The sequence below is a fragment of the Falco punctatus genome (genome assembly GCF_963210335.1).
Source record: "Falco punctatus genome assembly, chromosome: 9".
In the NCBI taxonomy this organism is placed as follows: domain Eukaryota; kingdom Metazoa; phylum Chordata; class Aves; order Falconiformes; family Falconidae; genus Falco; species Falco punctatus.
The window spans coordinates 294,882-319,217 of NC_137589.1; the positions used below are offsets into that span (position 1 = coordinate 294,882).

The following is a 24,336-nucleotide window of genomic DNA, read 5'->3' on the forward strand; positions in this document are numbered from 1 at the left end:
ACAGGATACAGAGAGCCTGTATGGTGATGTATGACCAAGACAAAGGTGACACCGTTTCAAAGGCGCCGCACGCCTGGTCCCTCAGCCCTTAGGCGGATTTAGTGAGAAGCAGGAGGATGGTCCCACCACCATCACTTCATCCCCCGGCTTTTCAGCAGAGCTGAAGCAAATGGCCTTTTGGTAAGGGGAACGTTGAAAATAACACTACCTATTCTCCTCTCCTATGCCTTGGAGACATAAAGCTTAAAATAAAGCTATTTACTACGTACTGATTAACTGAATCTAGTGACAAGATGACATGGGGTATGCTTATAAAGTCGGTGCAGATGGGTGAGCCCCCTGCTTTAAACCCCATCTTTCCGTGGGACCTAACAGGACCAATCCCTGCTGCGCACTCCAGATCTGAATTTGTCCCTCATGGGACAGGTGTAACGGCTCTTAGTTGGGGCAAAACTGTATTTTGGCTAACACAGTTTCAGTGAAAACCTGTCTTTGTTCTGTGACGCAGAGGTGTGAGCAGGCTGAAAGGAGTGGCCGTGGGCTGGCGGTGAGGCGCACAGGCAGTAGGCCCACCCTGCTCGGTGGGGGACAAACCCCAGCTCCTCTGTCTTGGGCTAAGGTCCCTCCGGTGCTGTCACCCTCGCTGCCCACACCACAGAAGAGGGGACAGCCCACAATCACACAGAATGAGAACAGGACAGGAACACTGCAGAGCATTAGGCCCTGGAGCCTCAAAGCGCCATCACAAATGCACCGTGACATTTTCTGCAGGTGACATGGCTGCTGCTTGCTGTTCCTAAGCCCTGGGAGAAAGTGAGAGCGGTCAGGCGGCCTTTAAAATTATCCATACAGATTGGCATGAGTGTAACCAAAAGAAGTGTGGGGTGGGGTATGATTGCTTCAGAGCCACCCATGGTTCTTCAGGAGCGGCTGGAGCACTTCTATCTGGCCTTGAAACACCCACGCTAGAAAGAGTGTGATTTCAAAGTATTAGCCCCTCTTTTCAATTTTTGGTTCACTCACAGGAGGAAAAAAAATCTTCAAAGGTCTCAACTTAAAAAACCCCTGCATTATTGCACAAATGACCAGGAATCTTTTAATAATTTAAAGAAAAAAATCCTACGTCATTTTTTGGGGGAAGGAGCAACTTAAAAATAATAGCAACTATTACAGCTGATTTAAGATTCCCAGACTGTCTTGAATATTTTGCTTTGAAATGTCAAATCCTCATCTTGAACTTGGACCAGGAAAAATGACACGTTATGGAAAATTTTACTCTCAGAATGGTAAAATAGCTGTTTGAATTATCAGTATTAGTCAAGGTAGACTGGTGGAGGCATCACATGGATTGGAAAACTGACATTTTCTTTAATAAAGCACAAAATGGTAAAATCCAATCCAAATCTTTCAGAAATTATGTTCTCCACTACCACTGTGTGAGTCTTCCTCAGAGAGACTGCTGAACAGAAGCTGCTTACATATTTATTACCTCTTTGCTACAGAAATAGCATAGAAACTACCATGAGAGCGATAAAAGTGTAACAAGCTGCACATGCTTATTCCAAGTTGCCGCGTAGTTAAAGGGTGTGTTTTCTGAACCCTCTTAAAATCAATAGTGACATCTATGCTAATTTTAAGTAAAATGGGGACTTCCAAACAAGATCCATTTGCCTGCAAGACAATCGTAATGCAGAGAGGTCTAAAGAAGCTGGAAGAAAAAGAAACAAATTAAAAATCTGTCTGCCAAAGAGCTTTGCATGTATGCCTACATTATAAGGTTATCATCCAACATAAAATGTACTGAAGGTCTTTATCTTGACAACTTCATGGCAGAGCTCCCATTAAGAACCAAACTCGGGAGAACCTATATTTTTCTTGCAAGAGATGATTCAATAACTTGCTGATGAGTAAGCGTTCAGCTGTGGAAATATATAATCAGGAATGTGTGTTTCTGTAATTTTTATGCATGTCTGAGTGGGACAATAAATAAAAATCTCAAAATGGATTTATTGAGTGATAATTACATATTCAGCAACATGAATGTGTTAAAGGAAAGAAATGGCATGGCCATGGGTAGGGAAATGAGGGACACAAAATACGTTGAAGTTAGTAGGAGTTTGCTGTGTTAGTGGAATTCGGTTTAATTACCAAATACAGTTGAAAAATTTAGTCTGGAAAAACACTTTGTTTTGTTGTGTTTGTTTTTTTTAAACCCAAATTGGAGGATTTTTTTGACTAAAGACTGCATGTTTTATTTACTCATTCTCAAGCTATTTGGTTTATTTCCACTAAAGATTACCAATACCTTGCTTTATTTAAGGCAAGTTGATCTGGATCTTAAAAAGCAAGAACAAATAAAGTTTGTAATGGGTCAAAATTTGAAACTCATGAGATATTCTATCCCCAAGGGTTACTACTGATAACGGTAGTGTCTTCTTGTCATATATTATGAAGGTATGATGGGGTTCTGGGGCCATTAGTCACTGATAAAGCAGTAGTGCCTAAACTACTTACCAGTGGAGTCAATAAATACCTTTTTTACCCTGAAACTCTGAAGGGAAGTTCTTTCTCTCCACTAGAAAAGCAGAACATTGAGTACGAGTTTCTAGTGGAGCTGAACAAAGCAGAGCAGCTTTCCAGCCACTGCAATGCCATAAAGCAGCATTGTGGTGTGATGACGGATGCAGAGTGATACTGCGTCTTGCAGCTCACGCACAAACCAGTCTGTCCTGTGGGAAGATGCTGCATCAACTGTGCCTCAATGAAAGGAGATGCAGTAGCCATCTTTTACTCAGAAAGCTCTTGTACCATGGGTACATACAAAAACGCCAAGCCATATGAATCTGAAGATTTTCATCTGTTGCTACACAATGGTTTAAATAAGGTGGCCTTAACTATAAAGGAAACAGAAGTGATCAAGATTTGAATTACACGACAAATGATTTAATGCAAGAGCAAACTAATGCCTCCACAGAAAGGCGTTTGCTGCCTGACTCATATAAACAGCCTACCACATAAGCTTTATGTATTTGAGGCACTGCAATTTGTCCATTCTCTGTTAAGTACTACTCCATTTACCACTAGTCAGTGGTAAGGAGGTGCCATTGTAAAATTTACAGTAATGACAGGGTTTTTCTTCCGCTAGCATTAACTGTGTGTCCAAATCTAAGTAAAAGTAAGTTTTTTCTTTTTTCACAAAATAGCAATCTTCGTCCCTTAGTGTACTTTTCTCCCACTTTTGCCAATTACAATCTTGAGGAAAAAAAAATCTGTTAAACACATTTTTAAAATGTTTTAACATAGATGCACACATACCCAGAGATGTGTATTCAGTTAATCAACTTTACTGTATTTCTGACTCTAACCCAAAAATAAAACTTGCCATTGCAACAGGAGTTCCTGTCTGTAGTACAAAGGTAGATATGATCCCGTTCCTCAATTTTCAGATTGGATACAAGTTCTTTCTTCTCAATTTTGTTTTTGATAAGCAAGCAAAATATCATTCTATACCTCATCGTATTTTATTGAACAGACTCCTTCTAGATTTCCATTTATTACTGTGAAAATACATATACATATGCTTTTGATATACTGCTGCAAATATGCAGAGTGCAAGCTCCCCCACCCCCCACCCCTTTTGTTTTATACCCTCAGTGGGTGCCTTTCAAATACTAGTGCATAATTTGTCCACAGATGTTAATATGTTGTACCATGGTAACAACCAGGAATAAACCAAAACGTAAAAAGAATGCATTTTTTTCCAGGTATACCTATTTCTTCTAAAATGGCATAATTCTTAGATGGAGAAAAGGGTATTTTATAGCATCTACTTGAGGTGATATTTTGCCTCAGTTAAGTTGAAGAGTTTTTATACTAGATATAAGTAGAAAAAAAATAATAGGTGGCTTTAGTTAAATATTTATTACAGACTTTCACTATGCATTACAATACTCCATTTGATTATTCAAGTTGCACAAATTATAAAAATAATTTTCAGACAGGATATTATTAATGGTTACTTATATATGTGTTTTTCTAGCTACCATCCCTGCAACACGATGAGCCCTCTCACACTAACTTAAACCAATTGGTTGCTAACACTTACAGGTAAGCATGCAATGAAGTGCTTCCCATGTTCCAACTCAAATGCTCCACGTGTTACAGGTGCAAGAACCCTGGGCACTGTCAAAGAGTTTGGCAAACAAATCTCAGGATCTGTTTCTTAATGAGTACATCACCAAGCAGAAATTAACCTGCAACCCTACTAGATAGGTGAGCACTGTTAAACCTGGGAAGGCTGGAGTGGATACCTGGGACCTGGCATTAGCATCTTACTAACTGTAAGCCATTGTCCAGGCAATTTTTCTACGTGCATTTGAATAAAGTCTCAGCCTCCTGAACTAGCTGACTTGAGGAGAGCTGCACGGTCTTCCTTCAGATAATTTTGGCTGCTTTGTCAGCAGCACTACTCCTTGTGCTACCAGGTACCCATAAGCCACAAGCCCTTGATGAAAGATGCATGGTCCCTGGAACTTCCTTCTCCCCCACAACGCCTCCCCTGTCATGTAGCATGTAACACCATCTCTGAGCTGGAGCCATTCAGAAATGGAGTTGGTCCTCAGAAACCCCCACATCCTCAATGCCGATCTGCGGGTTGGTAGGTACACCTGTGGCAGCCACCAGCCACCAGCACGAAGAGGAGGGATCCAGGCCCCTGGCGCTATCCATCACTGCTGCTGTCAGCTAGGTGATGAATGGCAGGTGTGGCAGCAGCCAGCTCCGGCCCGGGCTGTGTGGAGACAGGCGCTGCTGGTACTGCTGTCACCCGCCGTCAGCCAGTGCCAGCTGAGCCTCCCAGCTGCCAGTTGCTGCCACGCAAGGCATAAAACATACACTCTGAACAATCACAGCAGCAGAGCCGAGCTTATAGTCTGTATTATTAATTAGTTTAATGACGCTCAGCCCTATTAGAAAGCACAAGATAACTGTATGTAATTTGTGTACATTTTAATTACAGCCCAAGCAGTGCCAAATATCATCTTTTCTGTTCTGCTCTGTAACTGCGTTTGTATTAATTTGCATCTGAAACAGGAGGAGGTGCTAAGCCCTACTGCAAATAGAGTTCCTTCTAGTTTTTAAACAGTGTGATCTTTCACATAGTAATGCTGCGTGAGACCTCTGCCTGCTGATAAACAGTGTCATCTTTCCTGTAGCCACAAATTAAAAGCAGGTTTATGACCGCATGCTACTAGCCCCTCCAGGGCCCCAGAGGAGTCAGCCAGAGAACAATTCAGTCACTCATCTCTCCCCTTACCCATGATGGAAGTAGAAACAATTGCATCATTTAATTTACTATTGCAACGAGGATATGGCTCATTGGCCCCTCGTTGTTTTGAAGATGGATTTAATTAACCTACTATGAATCTTGCCAATAAGCGTGGCAGCATCAGTATGGAATGGGAGATGTCAAAAAAATCAGCTGCAGGGATAGGTAATCAGTATTTCTCAAGCTAGCTTTGTGAGAGGACTTAAGACTACAGTTTTGGCCCCTGCAGAAAGCTAAGGAACACATTGAGTTAATACACTACTGACTTACCTCTGGGAATCTGAGCTCAGGTTTGACTTAGACTACTGAGAAAAAGAGAGGTAATTGAATAATTCCTAATAGCCACATATATCTTTAATGTAGAAGCCCTTTGCAATCACTGGAAAATAAGTAATTGCAATTAACTACACTGTTAAGTAAATATACAGTCCCTTGGGGAAGCAATCTGCATGCTTTTATAAGTCTGGCTACAATATGAAACTCATCACAATGTCTACAAGAGTAATTTATAATGAGCATCTAGCAGGTGCCTCAGATGTTTTGCTGCAATTTACATTCATTAATAAAACTGTCCTTATTAGACCTGGTTTTATGCATTTTAATTTAATAAATCTTTCTTACACTTTCATTTTACACAGGATTTTGTTTCCAACATTTCCTAGAATCAGTTTACCTCATAAAGAATGGTAAAATCTTTATGAGCCAAAGTTATTTACAATGAACTATTTGAGAAGATAAAACCATTTCAGGATCCTACACGTTTCTAACTGGAATGAAAACATGATCTGAAGCTTGTAGACTGTTAAGAGCAATTTATTCCATGATACGCAGGTTTATCTCAGAAACAAAGCAATGCCATTTTTCTTTTATAAGAATGGCTTAATATCACTTTACTGAAGGAAGAAGGGAACCCTATTACAGTTTTAAACTACCAGCCACTATGGAGCAAAAGAATACATTAATTGAAGAACACGAGAAAGAAAAACCACTTCCTTTCATACATGTAAAAAAGGGCTCTTTTGCATGATTTGTAGCACTATATTAGAAGCTTTCCTTCCTAACTATTTAAAGATTCAATAGGACATAACGAGGCTTTGATAGTCCTGGTTCAGTCAACATTTAGTCAAGCTTTAATTAATTTGCTGCTTCTGTAAGAAGAGGTCTGCTTACCATACTGTTTGCATACCTGTGCCTCTTTATTTCGTCCTGCTGTAAAAGCTACAGGAACTATACAGGAACTTCAATACAGCAATAAGCCCAATCAGCCAAAAAGCACATACCTAGTCTCAGAAACATCTAAAGAGTTTTGGGATTTTTTTGTCTGTGAGTCAGACTTTCAGCAGCTTAGGGGCATGTTGCAATGTTGTGTGTGAAATGGCACTTCTGTTGATCTAAAAAGATGCATTAATCAGCTTCAGTTCTTGCAGACTTACAAACATTGATTTAAGCCTAGAAGAGGTAGAAATAGGTTTCTTAGCTGTTGACAGTTTTCATTGTGTCAGTATTTCCAACTCTTCCAACTATATGCAACGGCTCATCACTACAGAGCAATAAGGTTTGAGACCAACCTCAAAATATGCACAAATCACCTGAAAAATGTGTATTTATTGCTATGTATATATTCAGCATCTACTCTGGCATCACACTATAGACTATGAAATGTGTACAAGACATGAGTTTCACCTCTTACAGATTTTGTGTCTTTAAGAAGAGTAAATAATCTAGTTATATGCCTGTCGTGGTTTAACCCCAGCCGGCAACCCAGCCCCACGCAGCCGCTTGCTCACTCCCCCTCACCCAGAGGGATGGGGAGGAGGATCAGAAAGGAATGTAAAACTCAAAGGTTGAGATAAGAACCATTTAATAGGTAAAGCAAAAGCCGTGCACACAAGCCAAGCAAAGCAGGGAATTCATCCCCCACTGCCCACGGGCAGGCGGGGGTTCGTCCATCCCCAGGGCAGCCGGGCTCCATCACACCTAACGGCTACTCGGGAAGACAAACGCCACAATGCCAGATGTCCCCCCTTCCTTCTTCTTGCCCCAGTTTATATACTCAGCATGATGCCATACGGTATGGAATGTCCCTTTGGCCAGTTGGGGTCACCTGTCCTGGCTGTGTCCCCTCCCAGCTTCCCGTGCCCCTCCAGCCCTCCCGCTGGCAGGGCCCAGGAAACCGAAAAGTCCTTGATTTAGTATAAACATCACCCAGCAACAACTAACATCAGTGTGCTATCAATGTTGCTCTCACATCAGAGCCAAAACACAGCCCTGCGCCAGCTACTAAGAATAAAGTTAACTCTATCCCAGCTGAAACCAGGACAATGCCCAAACACCGAAGACCGACACTCTTATAATTTAGCAAAAGATTACTTTCCATATACTTTTCCTTTCTTGTTTTAAGATCTAATTTCAATATGTGTTAAATAAAAATGGGAGAAGAGAAGAGCTGTAGACATTTCTGTTCTCCATATCCCAACCAGGAAATGAAGAGATGGAGTGGAGATAATGTGGAACTGGGTGCAGAACCTTTAGAGGGCTGGAGAGAAAGGGAATGCATGAGCTAGAGAGAAGACTGGGAGAACACATCCACAGCTAAGATAAGTATTTTAAAGAGAAACAAAAGGTATTTCTCTGTGGCCCCAAAGGCAGAAAACAGTACCAGCTCAGGACTGGGATAAGAGAGCACTCAGGTACACAGTGCTGGTTGACAGCTGAGACAGGGAATCCTTACCCAGGCAGTTAATCAAACATACAGATGTTTGCAGGCTCTTGCCCTTACCAGTTGTGAGCTCAATGCCACATCTGATCCAGCTGCTGGAAAGCTTCCTTTCTTCTTCAACTACTGCCGCTTCCTGTCACTTCTTAAGCCTATCATGCACTGAGATGCTTGGGATGTCATCTGTTCACCTTCTGTCTTACCGCATACTTCTGCTTTCTGTTAGCAATTTCCCATTTCTCATTTGAGCCAAGACCTGCAAATGTAGCACCAAATTGCTACACCACTATTAATTTTCTCATTCTGCTCCATGTGCAGAAGGAGAAATCAGAATTAAAGCAGTGAAGACTGCAATCTTTTTCATATTTTGAGACTACAGAATATTTTTTTTTAAGGAGAAGGGCTTCTTCATTCCTTAAAATGGTTTTACTGATGCCTAGCACTGGATAGCTGTGATGCCAATTACATACTTGAGGCTTCTTTTCATCCAAACAAAAACTTTTCAGCAGTCTCAGCTGTTCACATAAACTGGATGTGCAGCTACTACAATGTGTAGAGTGATACTCTGCTGTTCAGAAATTATGTGGTATGTGAACAGCATGCTGGGCTGCATCAGGAGCTGTCAGCAGGTGGAGGAAGGTTATCCTTCCCCTCTATTCAGCACTGGTGAGGCCACACCTGGAGTACTGGGTCCAGTTCTGGGCTTCCCAGTACAAAACAGACAAGGACACTGTGGAGAGAGTCCAGAGCAAGACCACAAAGATGACGAAGGGACTGGAGCATCTCATATGAGGAGGGACTGAGAGAATTGTGACTGTTCAGTCTGGAGCAGGCTCTGGGGGATCTTATTCATATATATATCTAAGCACCCAATGGGAGGGAATGGAGAAGACAGAGATAGGTTGTGTCCAGTGGTGGCCGGTGACAGGACAAGAGGCAATAGGCACAAATGGAAATGTAGGAGATTCCCTCTGAACATCAGAAAACACTCTTCTACTCTGAGGATGACCGAGCACTGGCACAGGTTGCCCAGAGAGGCTGGGGAGTCTCCAGCTTTAGGGATATTCTATACTGAACTGGACAAGGTCCCGTACTGTCTACATGACCAGGCTCGAGCAGGGGGTGGGCTAGATCTCAAGAGGCTCCTTCCAAACTAAAAGACCTGTATTCTGTGATTAGGCCTGCCTGAAGATCCAGTCTGTTTGAATATGCAAGTAAGGTAGGAACCACAATTAGCAGACAGGTTCATAGTCTAGTTACAAGAGTAAAACCAACTTGGTGATTTCCAAACGTAATTCAAGACCCATGCACTTGAAAAAGCACGTGTCCTAAGCACAGGTTTCCAATACATATTCTTTTCTATTTCTGAAAATGCCTTCTAGTTCCCTCTGTTACAGATTTGAACCATCAGCTGTTTTGTAAATACTGTGGCCAATGTAGTCCCTGTGCAATCTCTGTGACCGTTAATGTTACGTTTTCCTTTAGCAGTGTTTCTCTGCAAGTACATTACTATGCCAAAATGGTTTCAAAGAACACAATTTGCATAATCCCCACTCTAAACATTTTCCAATTTAATAGATTTTCCAATTTAATAAGTTTTCACATTTTCTGCCATAGTACATGGAATGGTATTTGTGGCCATAAACTCCAAAATTGCCAGATTATTTCAAATCCCTGAAATAGATTATGTTTATAAGGAAACAAACATGAAATTTGTAGCTATGGAAATTATAAAATGCTTAAAATAGTAAACATCATTATCATAAGGATTCACTAAAGAACAATGTTTCTAAATTTTTGTTTTAATTTGTGACATTGCTGAGGAAAATACACTCATAGCCAGAAGAAATGTCACATACAAAGTTTGTTTTCTGTAAATACTCTTAAAATAAACCGTGTTAAAGAGAACAATAAAGAGAAAAAATACAATATACACATAGCAATAAAGATTAGAACATGACTTAAAAATACTTCAGTGCTTCAGATGCCATGTTATTCTGTCTACAACTACTGTCATACAGCAGATGGTTCACTTAACCTGCACTGACGAATTCAGCAGAACCTGCAAGAGCTTACCACTTGGCTATGAATTAAACGGATGCGGCTGAGATCTTACATGTATACGTATAGACATGTGCACATCAGCACTGCCTAGAAAAGAGAACAACGTCTAGTTTGGTTTTGGACAGGGAGGCAAAATTGCACATGCTCACAATTACATACACTTACTTATTTACACTATGTCAGTATTTTAAATACAATTAAACATTACATTTGTCAAAGCAAAAAAAAGGTCAGAATTCTAAAAAAAGAAATGACTGCTGTGTCTGTAACAAGAAGAATTGCAATTCTTACATGCACTTTTCCTGATGTATTGAAAGCATCTTCTGCAAAACAATACATAGTTGAAAAAAACACACACACACATACATATATTTGCATCTGACAAGACAGCCAGATGATTAGTGATGACACCAATACAGCAAGAAGACAGCAAGAGCCTCATCCTGCCAGAAGACCTGTTTTTGTTCAGGGAAGCACATCTGTAAAGATGAGAAGGTAATCAGGTCTCCACATCCACTCACAGCCTGACCACCTCACCGAGAATCAGGTTTCCAAACCAGTGGTGACTGCCTAATTAGCTATTAATCTTTTTGATGACAATTACTAATGGGTCATTTGTTGGCTGGAGTTTGCAAAGATCCTATTTGCTGCAGAAAACATTACAGGACTCTGTAAGGAAACAAGTTCAACTTAAAATATTTCTTCAAATTTAAATAAGATCTAAATCAATTACTTAGACATAAAAAGCTATTCATCAGCTTCTTTTGAACAAAAGATGTTTGTTCAGAAGAGAGAGAGATATGTCTTACAGGAGGAGGTCCATGTTTTGTAGATTAACACATTACAGCAGAAACAGGGAGCACTCCTTGAACTTTTACTGGCACAAACACACTTGATAAAAAGATATGATGCCACCACTGGCTTTTTCAAAATGAAAGACCATATTGTGCCAAGACTGTATGATCAAATGAAAATTATGTGATTCAGCATATGTAGCATCAGCAATATGGCAGGAGCTAAAAAGTCATGCTAGAATGTACTTGTTCCTATTTTACTGGATAATATAGAGTCAAATGGTCAGAGGTGGCAGAGAGGCACACTGCAAGTGAATGATGCGACTTCTTTATGAGTAGTTATTACCTTTTAAAAAACATTTAATTAGCAATTCTGGTTATGGCTTATCAAATGGTTGCTTGGCAGAAGTATAGAAAGTAAGTATCTTGGTTGAATGTAACCCATTAAGTAGACAGGGTAGGTACACAAGCATGAATGCCTAGTTTTAAGACAAGGACTTTGCTACTTAATTCTGCAGATAGAGTTTGAAAGCTTTTTGTAGGCCAAAATGACTGGAATCCTGAAACAGCACTTCTGTTGCTACGGTTATAAATCTTCATAAGTGATATACTTTATCCCTCTCCAGCTTAGCAAGTTACTGTCAACCCTAACAAAATGCCCTTTAGTGAGGGAAAAATGAAAGCTGTTTTTTCTGGGTGCAAGTGAAGGTTATGGTTTACCTTGAGCAAAAGGATTTTGTGACTTTATCCTAAACATCTATGTGTTTACTCATATTATTTAATATTCCTGACTTGTGATTCTAGGAATTGAGGAGCACAGAATTATCCTTCTTCTTTTTGCTAGGAAGTACAAGGAACTCTAAGAGACTTATGAATCAGCAGTCTCAGCCAGAAACAGGTTTTTGTTCCAAAACAGTCAAAATACGCCCAGTTTATTAAGCCTGATTGTACTTTCCTAAGATGGACAAATAGGATTAGGAAGATTTATAGGTAAAAGTTTCAGTGGATAACTAATTTTCTTTAAAATATGAAAATACTGTAATTCCCAAAGATTAATCCAGACTGTTAGTATGGCCAGCTGACAGCCAAAATACTCTTCCTTGGTCTAGACCCACCTAACACTTGAACAGTGATTTAAATAAAGCAAGACTGGTAAACTGACCCACTGAGAAGGAATAGGAGGAGAAATATTTCTACCAATGACCACAGCCCTTTGAAGCTGTGAGCTGTGATGCTCTGGGCTGGTGCAGGGAACAGTGAGAGGAGGCAGCTTCTGACTGATGCGCTGCATCAACCATCAAGCTCCCACAGAGTGCCTGGGTGAACGAGAATGGGAACTCTTTTTTTAAACATCTGCTCTAACAAATGAAGGGGAAAGGGCACCTCTGCACATTAAAAACACAAAATGACAGCCCGCACGGGATGCCAAGTGTGTAGGCAGCCCTACAAATTTACTGATGGGGGTCATGACCCTCCCACTTGCACTTCCAGAGATCCTTGTGAATGAGAAGGCACAAAGAGATTTATGGGACTGATTCTGCCTCCACATTTACACTAGCAAGTATATGCAGAGTTTACAGAAGTATTAGGTGCTAATAGGTTGCTTCAATTAAAAAAAAAATAAATATATGTATAGTGGTATAAAAGTGGAGATTAGAATGGCCTTGGACCCATCACAGAATGAATCCTTGCGTGGTCTTCAGCAGTCACAGCAGGTAATAAGCTGCTCGCTCTCAGGGACTGACAGATAAGATTTAACGTACTTCTTCCATGCATTCACTCACAGTAACTTAATTTTCTTTAATTTCTCGTACCAAACAATAATAACCTGTCATACTCAGTTCTTTGTAATAAAAACTCTCATTTATCCCTCCACAAACTTTGGTTCCCTTCTTAACCTTAACGTGCTTCAGACATTTTAGTATCCTAGCTTTAATAAGATGATTGTCAACTAGACTTGTTTAATTCAGAACCTCCAAGCATTTACCCTGTTACCTTTTTTGAAGAACCAAACCACTAACATAATAATTTTTAAATTTCTGGAATATTATTTGACTTCAGCCTACAGTATACCTCATTGCTGCTAAAGATTTCTTTAAAGTCATAGACTCACAGAACGGTTTGGTTTGGAAGGGACCATAAAGACCACCCAGTCCCACCCCCCTGCCCTGGGCAGGGCCCCCTCCCCCCAGCCCAGGCTGCTCCCAGCCCCATCCAGCCTGGCCTTGAGCACTGCCAGGGATGGGGCACCCACAGCTGCTCTGGGCAGCCTGGGCCAGTGACTCACCACTCAATCAAAAAAAGTCACCTCATCAAGCCTTTTTCCATGTCACACACACTACTATAAATTTGCAATGTATTTCTGATAACCACAAAGATTACAGTGACCTATCTGTTTATGTTTAAAACACAGGGAGAGCAGAACCTCTGGAAAAATTATAGGAGACAATCTTCTACACAAAGAAACATCACAAATTCATGCTTCCACGAAATGCCGTGACAATACTTGTATTACAGACATTGCAGAGAAGCTGATACATACTAGAATTCACAGTCAAACTAATATAAAAGTTTATAGTAATTGTGCGTATGTTGTAAACATTTCCATAGCATAATGGGAATAGATGTGCTGGAAGACACCTGGAAGCAATGGGCAAATAATTAGAATGCTCTACCCCCCAAAAAATTCAGCATTTCAAAAACATTCAGTAGGCAAATCTTTGAATTTAAACAGCAGCAAAATACTTGGCCAACTTTGTGTTTGTAAGGTTAATTGAATTTAGCTGACTGTCAGAAGAAAAAGTAAGATCTTACAGCTTAAAATGATCAAAACTTGAAACATAAATCTTTTTTTTCTGTGTATTACCTTACTAAATACCTTTCCTACTTTCAAAGTTTATTTCTGGAAACCCTTCAAACCAAAGAATGATGAACTGAAGCTGTTCACCACTAAATGAATGCCATGCCAGCAAAACATATCACAAGCAGCAGTGCAAAAGTGTCCGTAATTTGCCAGCCTGAATGGGTCCACAACAGATCTGCAGAAACGTGGTGCCTTCTAAGAGGCACCTTCTGGATGTTTTACAGTAACAAAAGAGTGGTGTTTATCTGTCTTATGGAGAAGGACTGACCTCACAGCTCAGCTAGGCAGAGCCAGCAGGATGTGTCAGGATCAAGCCCCCAATGAACAGATCGGGAACTAGTTCAGCATAGACATTAGGAAGATTCACTCATGCTACCTCAGCAATAGCACTCAGCCTTTACAAATCAGCTGGCGGGTTAGCCCAGAGGCACATTGTTCAGGACAAAAGGCATCTCCCACCAGGGTCAGGTAGGTGTTCACCAGCTGAACACAGCAGGCAAACCACAGCACTGCCAATTCCTTGCCATGCAGCAACCTTATGCACCCACCCAAGAAAAAACAGCACCAAACCCTGCGAGTAATTTAAAGCGTACCTTGACAGAAGCAAGTCAAGTCAGAGTGCTGGACCCCAAACAGGGTCGCCCAGAACTCCCCCTGAAGCAGAGGCCCCGGGGTGAGCTCGGCCAGGGCAGCCCAGGTCCCCTCTGCGGTCCTGCATCCCGGGCAGCCCGCTGCCTCCTGGGCGAGCAGAGCTGGACTCGCTGTCCATAACAGGGTAACAGGCAAAAACCTGCACCTACAGTGTCTGAACTGTGACAAAGCAGATGCCAATTGAGAGAGCACTGGATCAAGCCACTGATTTTGTGTGTGGGCGACAAAGTAATGAGGTGATGTTTACTCTTCAGCTTGTTGCTGCAGCGAGCCAGAGAAGTGATTTGCCAGGGATTTAGCTATAAAACAAACTTCTGAGGCTTATTACTACAGCAATACTAAACCTTTATAATTAAGAGGTAGGAGCATTTACACTTCTGTTTGTGTATTTTCAGTAAACTAGTGGCTGGGGTCTTTAGCCAGTCCCCAAGAGAGGGTGGCATCAAGCATGCCTTACGAGATCTCACAGCCACGGCCAAGATGGGATGTCGCTAGCTGAGACGTGGCAAAGAGACCCCAATGCCCTTGATGGCCACCACACACTCAGAGCATACAAATGTCTGAGACTTCAGGAAAAAAACCTTGTGATTCCAGGTCCCCTCCTACTCCTTGTATTTGGAATCACACATCGTCCCAAGAAAACTAGATTAAAATGGAACCTTATTGGCCCTTTTCAGGCTGAGGACAACTTTAAAATGCTTTAAATGGATGAGCTGTAGGTATTCCTCTGAATGTCATCATGCCAAGCTACAAATTATGCTCAGACTATAATTCAAATGTACTATAAAAAAATTGTATTTTCTATGCTTGTTATGCTACAGACATCCTATTTCTTTCTTGCCAGTTCATCCCTCTAGGCAATGCACTTGTTAATGCACAAGGATCTCAGAATCGCCAGAAGCCTTTACCTGTTTTATTGATCCCCCCCACCCCTGGATTACTCCAACAACAGTAAAGCAGATTTTCCTAGCAAGGAAATCAATATGACTTTAGATGAAGGTTCCCGGAAAATGTTTAATAAATTATATATTAATGATTTGTTGTCTATTAATTATGAATTAATAAGCACATTTTTGGCATCTGATTTAGCATACTGCACTTCAGTGTCTGGACTCCACATCTGAAACGCTCTCAGATTCTCTCTATCAATGGTTTAATTGAGAAATCCTTTAGAAACATACTTTACTTTTTGTCTTTGGTACAAGCACAGTCTACGTTTCCACAACACATGTATTGCTCACAGTATAACAGTGTCCAAGCATTCAGCACACTGTGGTCTCAAGAGGAAATTCAAAAGGTCAGCAAGAAAAGCAGAGATAAATTGAGTAATATATACAAAGATGACAGGTCAATGAATTAACCCTTAAAATTCCTAGTATTAACTACACTGCTGAATAGTTGAAAGAATGGTTAATATCAACTTGCATAGGCACATGTTTAAAATGCCAGAAGAGACCAGGATATTTTTTGGAGTGTGAGGTTCCCACATGAGCACAGGCTAATGCTTTGGCTGGCACTGAGCGCGAAGGAAGCAATCACCTTTGGCCATTTTTGTTCCTGTTCTGCCACTGCCAGTTGTACATGGCCTTGCTCAAGCACTATGCCCTCGGCCAGCTCTGGAAAAATGGCACAGCTGAGAAACACTGTTTATAAACTAGTCTGTGAAGTGATTTGAATTGGATCTTACACATCTTAGATACAATCAAACCATTAGGTCCTATCTAGAATAATGCCTGCCAGAGGTAGTTTGTAACTCTGCCCTTCCAAATTAGACTTTAGAAACTGGTCTGTCTCCTAGGAGCCTAGACTTTATTATCAAAACAGAGTGTTACACGCTTACTATGGATTCATTCATGACTGTTCTGGTGTTAAGATGCTGTCAAAGACGCACTGCCTGTACTGTTACTACTGTGCAGTAAACTGCACGAGAGAACCATTTCTTTTATCTTTTGGAGCTTATGCATACCAGTTTATAGACCATACAAAATGCAGACAGCTACAAACCAAACTCAACATGACTTTAACCGAGCATATGTAAATTACATGTGGAAGTTTCTAGATCAACTTTAATTCTGTTTAATTAAAGTTGCAAAGTAGCTGAGTGAAGTTCTGGTTAACGGGACAGGCTACTTCTCAAAGAAAGCAATAGAAAACATCTATTAGTCTAATGCTTTTTACATTCACACATGCATGTACCTTACCAAGGAAGAGTGGGTAAACTAATTTGATTCATTTTCAAATTACACCTTGCATGCTTGTATGCAACAGCATTAATTGACATTGGTAAAGCATTCATAAGATGAAAATTACTGTGTCGGGACTAAGAATCAACTGTACTCTTACAACCTGTTGTGCAGTTCACTCGGTATGCATGATCTACAGTTAATGACATAATTTTGTTGGAAGTGGATCACTTTGAAACTCACATATATAAATGAAGGAATCTTAATCTATTGGTAATAAAGAAAGCATTCCCTGTAGCTTCAATCCTGCAGATTCCTAGGCAGTTAGTAAGTTAGGAAAAACTTAAAGTGTCCTTCATCAGCACTGGGTGGAGGAGAGAATTCTGCTGCAGCATGACTGATAGAAGTGTTTTCAGACAAAAGCATTCTCAGTAATACTATTGCACCACTAGGGAATACAAACCAGGCATTAATATTTCAAAAACAAGTAAACTATATATAAACACTGATGATAACTATGGTAACCACAGTGTAGCAAAGCAGGATTTAGTCCTTAACGTATGCAGTATGAAGCTGCATATTCTGAATCAGTAACTTGAATTTCATTTCAATTATGCTTTAAGTTTGTTGTTTAAATGATTGCAATGTATAAAGAACTCCATGAAGAAACTTATTAGCTACATAGACAGTACTGTAATGACAAACTCCTGTTTTTCCACAGATGAAGGACTAATCATCATGTAAGGAAGGAGAACTGTACCACATCTGTATGAAGGGTAGCCAGCTTTGACACACTGGCCACTTGATTTACAAAATAAAAGCTTTTGGTTTAGAAGATACATGCCTGTCCTCAAGGACACCAAGAAGACACTGCAGTTTCTCTGAGAATTAAAGTGTGAAAACCATGAGATTAAATTGGTTTTCAACCTGGATATTATTTCTGACCCCATGTTACCTGGAGCTGAGCTTTAGCAGTAAAGTCAAGATAATCTCAACTCTTGATGAAAAAGGTTTACTAGTGCATTCTTTTGGGCTTTATACAAATCTTCCAGTCACCCTTCCACACTAAGATGCTACTGTCACAAAGGTTTACACAAACTGAAGTGTGGAGTTCTATCACATTTAGGAAATGCCTCTCTTCCCTCCCCCCCCCCCCCCCCCCCCCCCGTGCCCCATAGAAATATAAACCAGCACTTACTCTCCTTGCAGTAAATGATTGTGAGATTCACTGTCAGCTATAAACATATGACAGAATCACAAACGTACAACAGAAATGTGCTATCCTGTGCTGAAGTCCTAAGAGATTTCAAACCAGGAATCTGCACACTGCCTGAAGGAAGGGACTCCTGCATGCATTGTGAAGACTCCAGGTCTCATCTTAGATAGGTACCCAGGTTTTCTCCTTTCTGTGGATGCTGCAGCCCCCTGGCATCTACAGCTGATACTCACTTTACACACTGCTACTGAGGAAAAATGCAGCTTGTCAGCTGTGCTCTTCTTAATTGCTTCAGCAGATTCACAACAGTGATCTTTAGTTACCTGTCAGATGTTCCTGTTCAAAGTCCTCTTAGCTAAGTCTGATGTCAATATTAAGATTAGTTTGTTAAGTCACTTTAACTTTTCCACAGGAAAAAATATTTGAGACATCAAATCTGGTAGGGTCTCCAACAGAAGAAAAATAGAAGTCCTACCTCTACTACTGCTTTGGCATCCAGTCTAAAGTTGAAATCTCCAAAGACAAAATACGAGACTTTCTCAAATCGCTGATCTATAATTCTGGAAAACAAAACAAAACAAACCAAACCTGTCATTGAGCTTTACGTGTATGTGAGGATGCACAAACACACATATCTTATCGTCTAAGCACAATCTCTGAAATAATTACTGGAATGAACAAACCCACCAGTTTATACTGGACCAATTTGTTAGCCGTGGTTTTGGGTTGATTTCCTTTGCTTAGGCAATTCTATCTCCAGCCCCAGTAACATCATGCATTTGATTTCCCCTGTCTGGCAATTCGGAGGAAAGCAAGTTTGCAGCAGTTAGTACAAATAATGCAGAAGTGGCATCACAGAAATCTTGAGACATCACGGAGTACTCCACACCTCTGAAAGTTTAAGTATATGCTTTGGGCTGGGCATATAAGAATCAGGAACCCCAAATTAGTGGCGAGTTCAAAATACATCTACCTTTGAGTTCACTCATCTGTAAGATCATGATCGTAATGTTTACCAGTGATTGTTAGTACTCTAAGAACTGCATGAAAAGTGGCATGTTAGGGCTAAACATTAATATCACAATGATAGTGACTGATCTATGAGGTTTTTCCTGGATCAGTTATAGTTCTTAGAAGGACATATCTCCTTTTTGTTCAAAGCAGATTTTTACTGAGGCTGTAGCTAACACCTAAAAGTTGATCTTTCCAGATGTGGAGTAAAGGTGGACTTTTTTCTCAAGCCTTTGCTCAGTACTAAACAGGGAGATAAGGCATTACTGTTCATCTTTCAGATCTTGTATTATTAAAAATTGTTATTCTATTATTAGCTTATCTATTATTAACAGCTACTGGCTGGTACCCCTGACAATGTACAATTTTATATGCTTCCAGAGATCTTGGCATTTGGAAATCCACTGATTCACGCTTACTTCAAAACAGGAATCAATACAATTAATTTCCTGTCAGTAGCCGAGGAAGATACAAAATACTTCAAATGTGACAGCTACAGCTACAAAGAATATATGCAGACAAAACGCATAAAAACCTGCAATGTTATACTAGGTGTACAGTATATAAGAAATAAGGAACAAATGCAATACACTGTGTACTTTCTGGGAATATATAAATACATAAGCGTTACGATGCCAGAAACCCCAACGGAGCCAGAGGGAAGGACCCATATAGATAGGTGAAGGATTACCAAGTAATGCACAGCAAGTAAGCTTCCTGGAACAATACTGCCCAGCAAGGAGGCATTTGTTTCAAATGGCTTTAAAAGTTTTCATACATTACTGCCATCTTGACTTTTCAAAGCTATAAAGAGATACAATATAGGATTTACAGTGAGATACTGCTTCTCCTCTTAAAAAAACCCTCACATTTTTAGTCAACAGTAATCTATTACATAAGGAATACTATTCTATTGAAAAATGAATGTGCATTGGACCTAAGGTAGTGATCATTTGAAGCAAAATCTCTTGCAGAGACTTATCTTTTTCTGGTATGAAAATCTCCAAATCCTCCATTCAGCTGACAAATTATTGCAGGTACTGTTAATAAATACTATCTACTGTCAGCTCCCAGCAAGCACTGAGAAAAAGCTGTCACTCTTGACCTGTACATAACATTAGTTTGATTAGTGCTCTCGTGGCACATTAAAGGAAAATGAGAACTTAAAAGTTAAACCATTTACATTACCACAATTTGCTAACACTGTAATTGCAAAATCTGATATGCAACTTAAACGTAAGAAAAACTGATTTTGCTTCGCCAACTTTCCTGATTCGTATCTTAGTCCCGGCTTTTCTCATTGCCATTTACTGCTGACAAAGAAATGACAGATATTGCAGGAATGACATCAAGGTCTAGAGAAGGCCTCTTAAAATGATTTGATATTATGAGAATGATGCCTGTGATTGTATTATGCAAAGACGTATTTGCCAAATAAACAGACTATTCCAAAAATAGCCAGTTAAAATGTCTCCTAACATAACTGAACAAAACAGCTGATCAGTCTGCTTCTGATCAATTAATTAAAATTCAGTCATTTCATAGTCTTGCACATTATCCAATTGAAACACGATTTGCATACAAATCAATGCTGCTTTAAAATTGGTAATTTTAACCAGTTTCTCCCCTTGTAGTTTGTCTTGTTGGACATTTTAGAAAGAGTGTCTCATGCCAGACCAAAGGAAAATAGTCCAAATGTTACTTTTCAAGAATGATGCTTTAAGTGGCTTCTGACGTATTGCCTTTTCACAGGTGGTGAAATTTAGGTGTACAGTAAAATTACCAACAGTGGTATAGGAAGGGATATACACATTTATGTCCTTATTAAATGATCTGGGCTACCTAACAATAAAATATACTTTAAATGACTCAACTTAATACATGTATGTAACCTACTGTCCTTGCCATTGAAACTTATCATTAGTTCAGGAGTTTCTTAGAATTATTTCTGCAATTTGGTACTCTGATAGCTCTATTTTGAAATACTTACTGGTGCCTACAATTGCACTGCATCAGCTGCACAAGAACTAATCTTCTTGATTGTGCTTTTAGAATCAGACTCCAAGTTAGCAAAGGAGATGGCAATAAAGAAGAGTACAGCAATATTTCCTCCCCCAGGAACATGCAGAAAAGGCACTGGGGGGACTTAGATGGAACTCGAATACTGCAAAACACAGTGAGTCTTGCCAGCACCCAGGACACACAGTGAAGGTGTTGGAACGGGAGTAACAGCTCAACAAAAGTGTTCCATTCCCCTTGTTTCCGCGTTGTAAGCCATAAATATATACAGTTCATCATGTGTGCAAGTAAATGAATCTGAGTTATTTTACTTTGCCATTTGTTTCAACAACAATACCCTTCCTTTAACCATGAATCAAATAATCCCTTAAAAATGTTGCCATGAATCAGTCAACTGAGTGATAAATCTGAATCATATAAAAAGAAAGCAGCCAACCCATGTCACCAGCATTAATCTTGTGTTTTTAGTGGGAGGACCTAGTGCCGTTTCCTTTAAATTGTACTTGCTGACTACCAGATTATCTTGGAGGGCTTCAACATACTTTATGGCTCTATTCTTTCCTGCACAACTTTTCTAAGTAGCCTGTGACAAAACAGGTGATTCAGGTAAAAATTTCATGACTGTAGAGAAGCTGCAAATATTTATTATTTCACTTCCACAACTCTATATGTAAGAGCAAACAAAAAATCATCAATGCCTTAACTAGCTATGCTGCTTGTTGTGACCTGTGCAGGGCTACGAAGAGATGATGAGCAACGAGGATGTATCCAATGCTTGAATGCGAATAAAATAGAAAACTTTTCGAAAGTTTACAGCCGTTCCTTTACAGAAAGAAGTCTTCCCTTTGAAAAGGCTGGGAGAATGCATTCGCTGTTCTCATCCTTCGTTCTTGCTCCAGAAGGTATTGCTTATGAGAAAAGAGTTTATTTGCACTTAGAACATACCAAAGAAATACCTTCTACTTCTGTACATTTTGGAAATCAAAATAAAAAATTCAATATGGCAAACAAGGATCATTGGAAAAAATGCCACTTATAAATAGGTTTATTGATGACCTTGTTAAACTCTTAAAGCACACAAATATAAATACCATAGATCATTTCTCGTCTACTAGTTCCACAAACACAGGACTTTTAATTGCATGAGAAGTCCTTGATAATAGTATTAGAAGCTTCACACTTGGAAGACATTACCTTAATTACTTTGGCAATTTCAAACTAATTCTACGTTTTTAATGGATGGCTCTACACTGAAAGTCTTCTGAACTGGTTGGGTTATCCTCTGATTTCTTTTCAAATTCTCCTGTACTTTGGGAACAGGCAGACTGCAGACAGTTTTTGAAATAGAGTTGAATGGCTTTTTAGACATGACAGCATAGTAAAAGAAGGAAACGCTCAAGCTCAAGCTATTGTAACTTTCAAGTAGTTTACAGCCAAAGTTAGTCACATGCTTATATGTTTTGATGAGTCAGATCCATGGTTCACACTTTTATTTAAGGAGTAAACCTCACTGGTAAGGGTGCTAACTAATGTTAAATTACTGTAGTGATTTCTTTGCTACAAAATAAATATGTTTAATTCTTATTTTGGTCTAACAACTGCAGATGGCCTCACACAGGGTATCAGCAACTGCTTTACAACCCCAGAACGAAGTTGCTGTGTCTGCACTGGAAATGTACTTGCTCTGCTGTGTTGGGAAGACTTCCAGCAAAACGACCTCCATTCACCAGTGCTTTTTAGCATGGCAGTCCCTTACACATTTTCCTGAAGACCTGTGACAAAAACTGTTATTCTGGGTGCATGAGGAGAATTATGAGAAACCTCTGAAACCCTCTGAGCTATGATGCTGAATAGCTTTAGTTTGAGCTAGATCAGCCTGCCTGTGACAGAAGCATTACCCGGCTCAGAGAGGGGCCGGCTGGACCTGTGCAGTAGGCAAACCTAAAAAGAAGTCAAATGAATGCCACAGGAGAAGCGAAAAATGCTCAGGGTTTGGTCTTGAAGCCTAGGGTATGTCAAATCACTTTGACGTAAAGACAGACTGCTCAATCTGGGTGGCAGTGACAGCTAAATGGATTGTGAAGGATAAGATTTTTTCAAAACCACTTAGGAGATCTGGATGCCATATTCCTACCAAGCCTAGAACAAGAAAGAGGCAGAAGTTCTTCTTCTCGATACTACTGGAAATCTGGGTCTAGCTATTAATTTTAGTCTCTACACAGAACACCAAAAGGAATTGCTTAGTGCAATCTTAAAACGAATGGTTCTGTGTTATTGGAATCACTGAATTTTTTTGTAATTTACATTAAAATAAAGTCCTCATTATAGTAATTATAATTAAAGTTACTTCATGAAATGCACCGTTTTGTAAAAAAATGTATGGTGTACCGTATATATGTTCAAAGCACTGAAATTCAGCCAGAAAGTAATAGGGCAATCAGAAACATGACCAACTTTCCCTTGCTTTCTTACTTGTCCTCCCATACTGTTGCAAGAAAGGAGAAGACAAGGAAGCGGCTAAATATCAGCAATTTGGTCATGGAAGAGAGCAGCTGAACATGATTCAGTGTGACAAGAGGCACTGTGATTTGGCTAAACCATTTCTCAGGGTACTTTGTAAGGAGGATCAGCAGCATTATTCCTTTAACAGCCATGTCTAATGCAATAGCCAGATGGGTTTTGTCCCAGACCAAGGTATCAGCATCAGGTCAGAAGGTAACATTCTGTTTACACGATTATTTCCTAAAGCACTTATCTTCTCCTCGGTGTGAAAGTTGACTTTTCTGTTTGTAAGGAGACCTAAAGAATTGAGGGAATGGGAAAAATTAGCTACACTGAGCTGGAGCTGAATGGCATTAAGTGGGAGGTCTGAGAAAGGCTGCTGCGGCGCTCAGCAGGACACCTTATTAGCCGCGTCATCGCAGTTCATTCAGGCAAGCCATACCAGTGTCACCAGCATTCCCACACAAAGACAAAGTTCTTCACACAGTCTATAAACATGCCTCCCTGGCCAATTCATCCTAACTTGACACTGCTGAAAAGAGGGGCTTGAGGGCTTTTTTTTGTTTTGTTTTGTTTTTTAAACACAACAATAACATAACAAAACAAAACAGAAAACTTGCAGCTCTGCCAAGCAGGCTGAATGGAAGAGAAGGAGGGACACTGTCACGTTTCTTGGGAAGAAACAATCCAAGGGTCAAGCCATATTTTATTCAGTGAGCAAATTTTTGTAATAACTCAATGTGTTTAAGCTACATACTAGCTAGTATGAGCACTTCCGTATTTCTTGTACAACTTCTGGGGCAAGATATTGTCCTTCCCCAATCTTATTTTTGCACATGATCCATGCAGAGGAATTAAAGGTACAAAAGCTGCTTTTATGGAGAACATGTGACTACCTATATAAAATGCCCTTTCCTAAGTGAAGGAACACAAAAATCACAACTACATGCCGAGAAGAGAGGACAGCACAGTGTCGGTGCAGCAATAATTT

The 24,336-nt window shown here is 40.0% G+C and overlaps 1 protein-coding gene across 3 annotated transcripts in view; it reads right to left on the reverse strand.

Annotated features, from left to right (window-relative positions):
• Positions 1 to 24,336, reverse strand: part of INPP5A (inositol polyphosphate-5-phosphatase A) — a 257,116-nt gene that overhangs the window by 60,257 nt on the left and 172,523 nt on the right. For all 3 annotated transcript variants that reach the window (XM_080401933.1, XM_080401934.1, XM_080401932.1), the window contains exon 9: positions 18,289 to 18,373. In XM_080401933.1, coding sequence (XP_080258059.1) covers positions 18,289 to 18,373 — 85 coding nt within the window. The remainder of the gene's footprint in view (positions 1 to 18,288; positions 18,374 to 24,336) is intronic.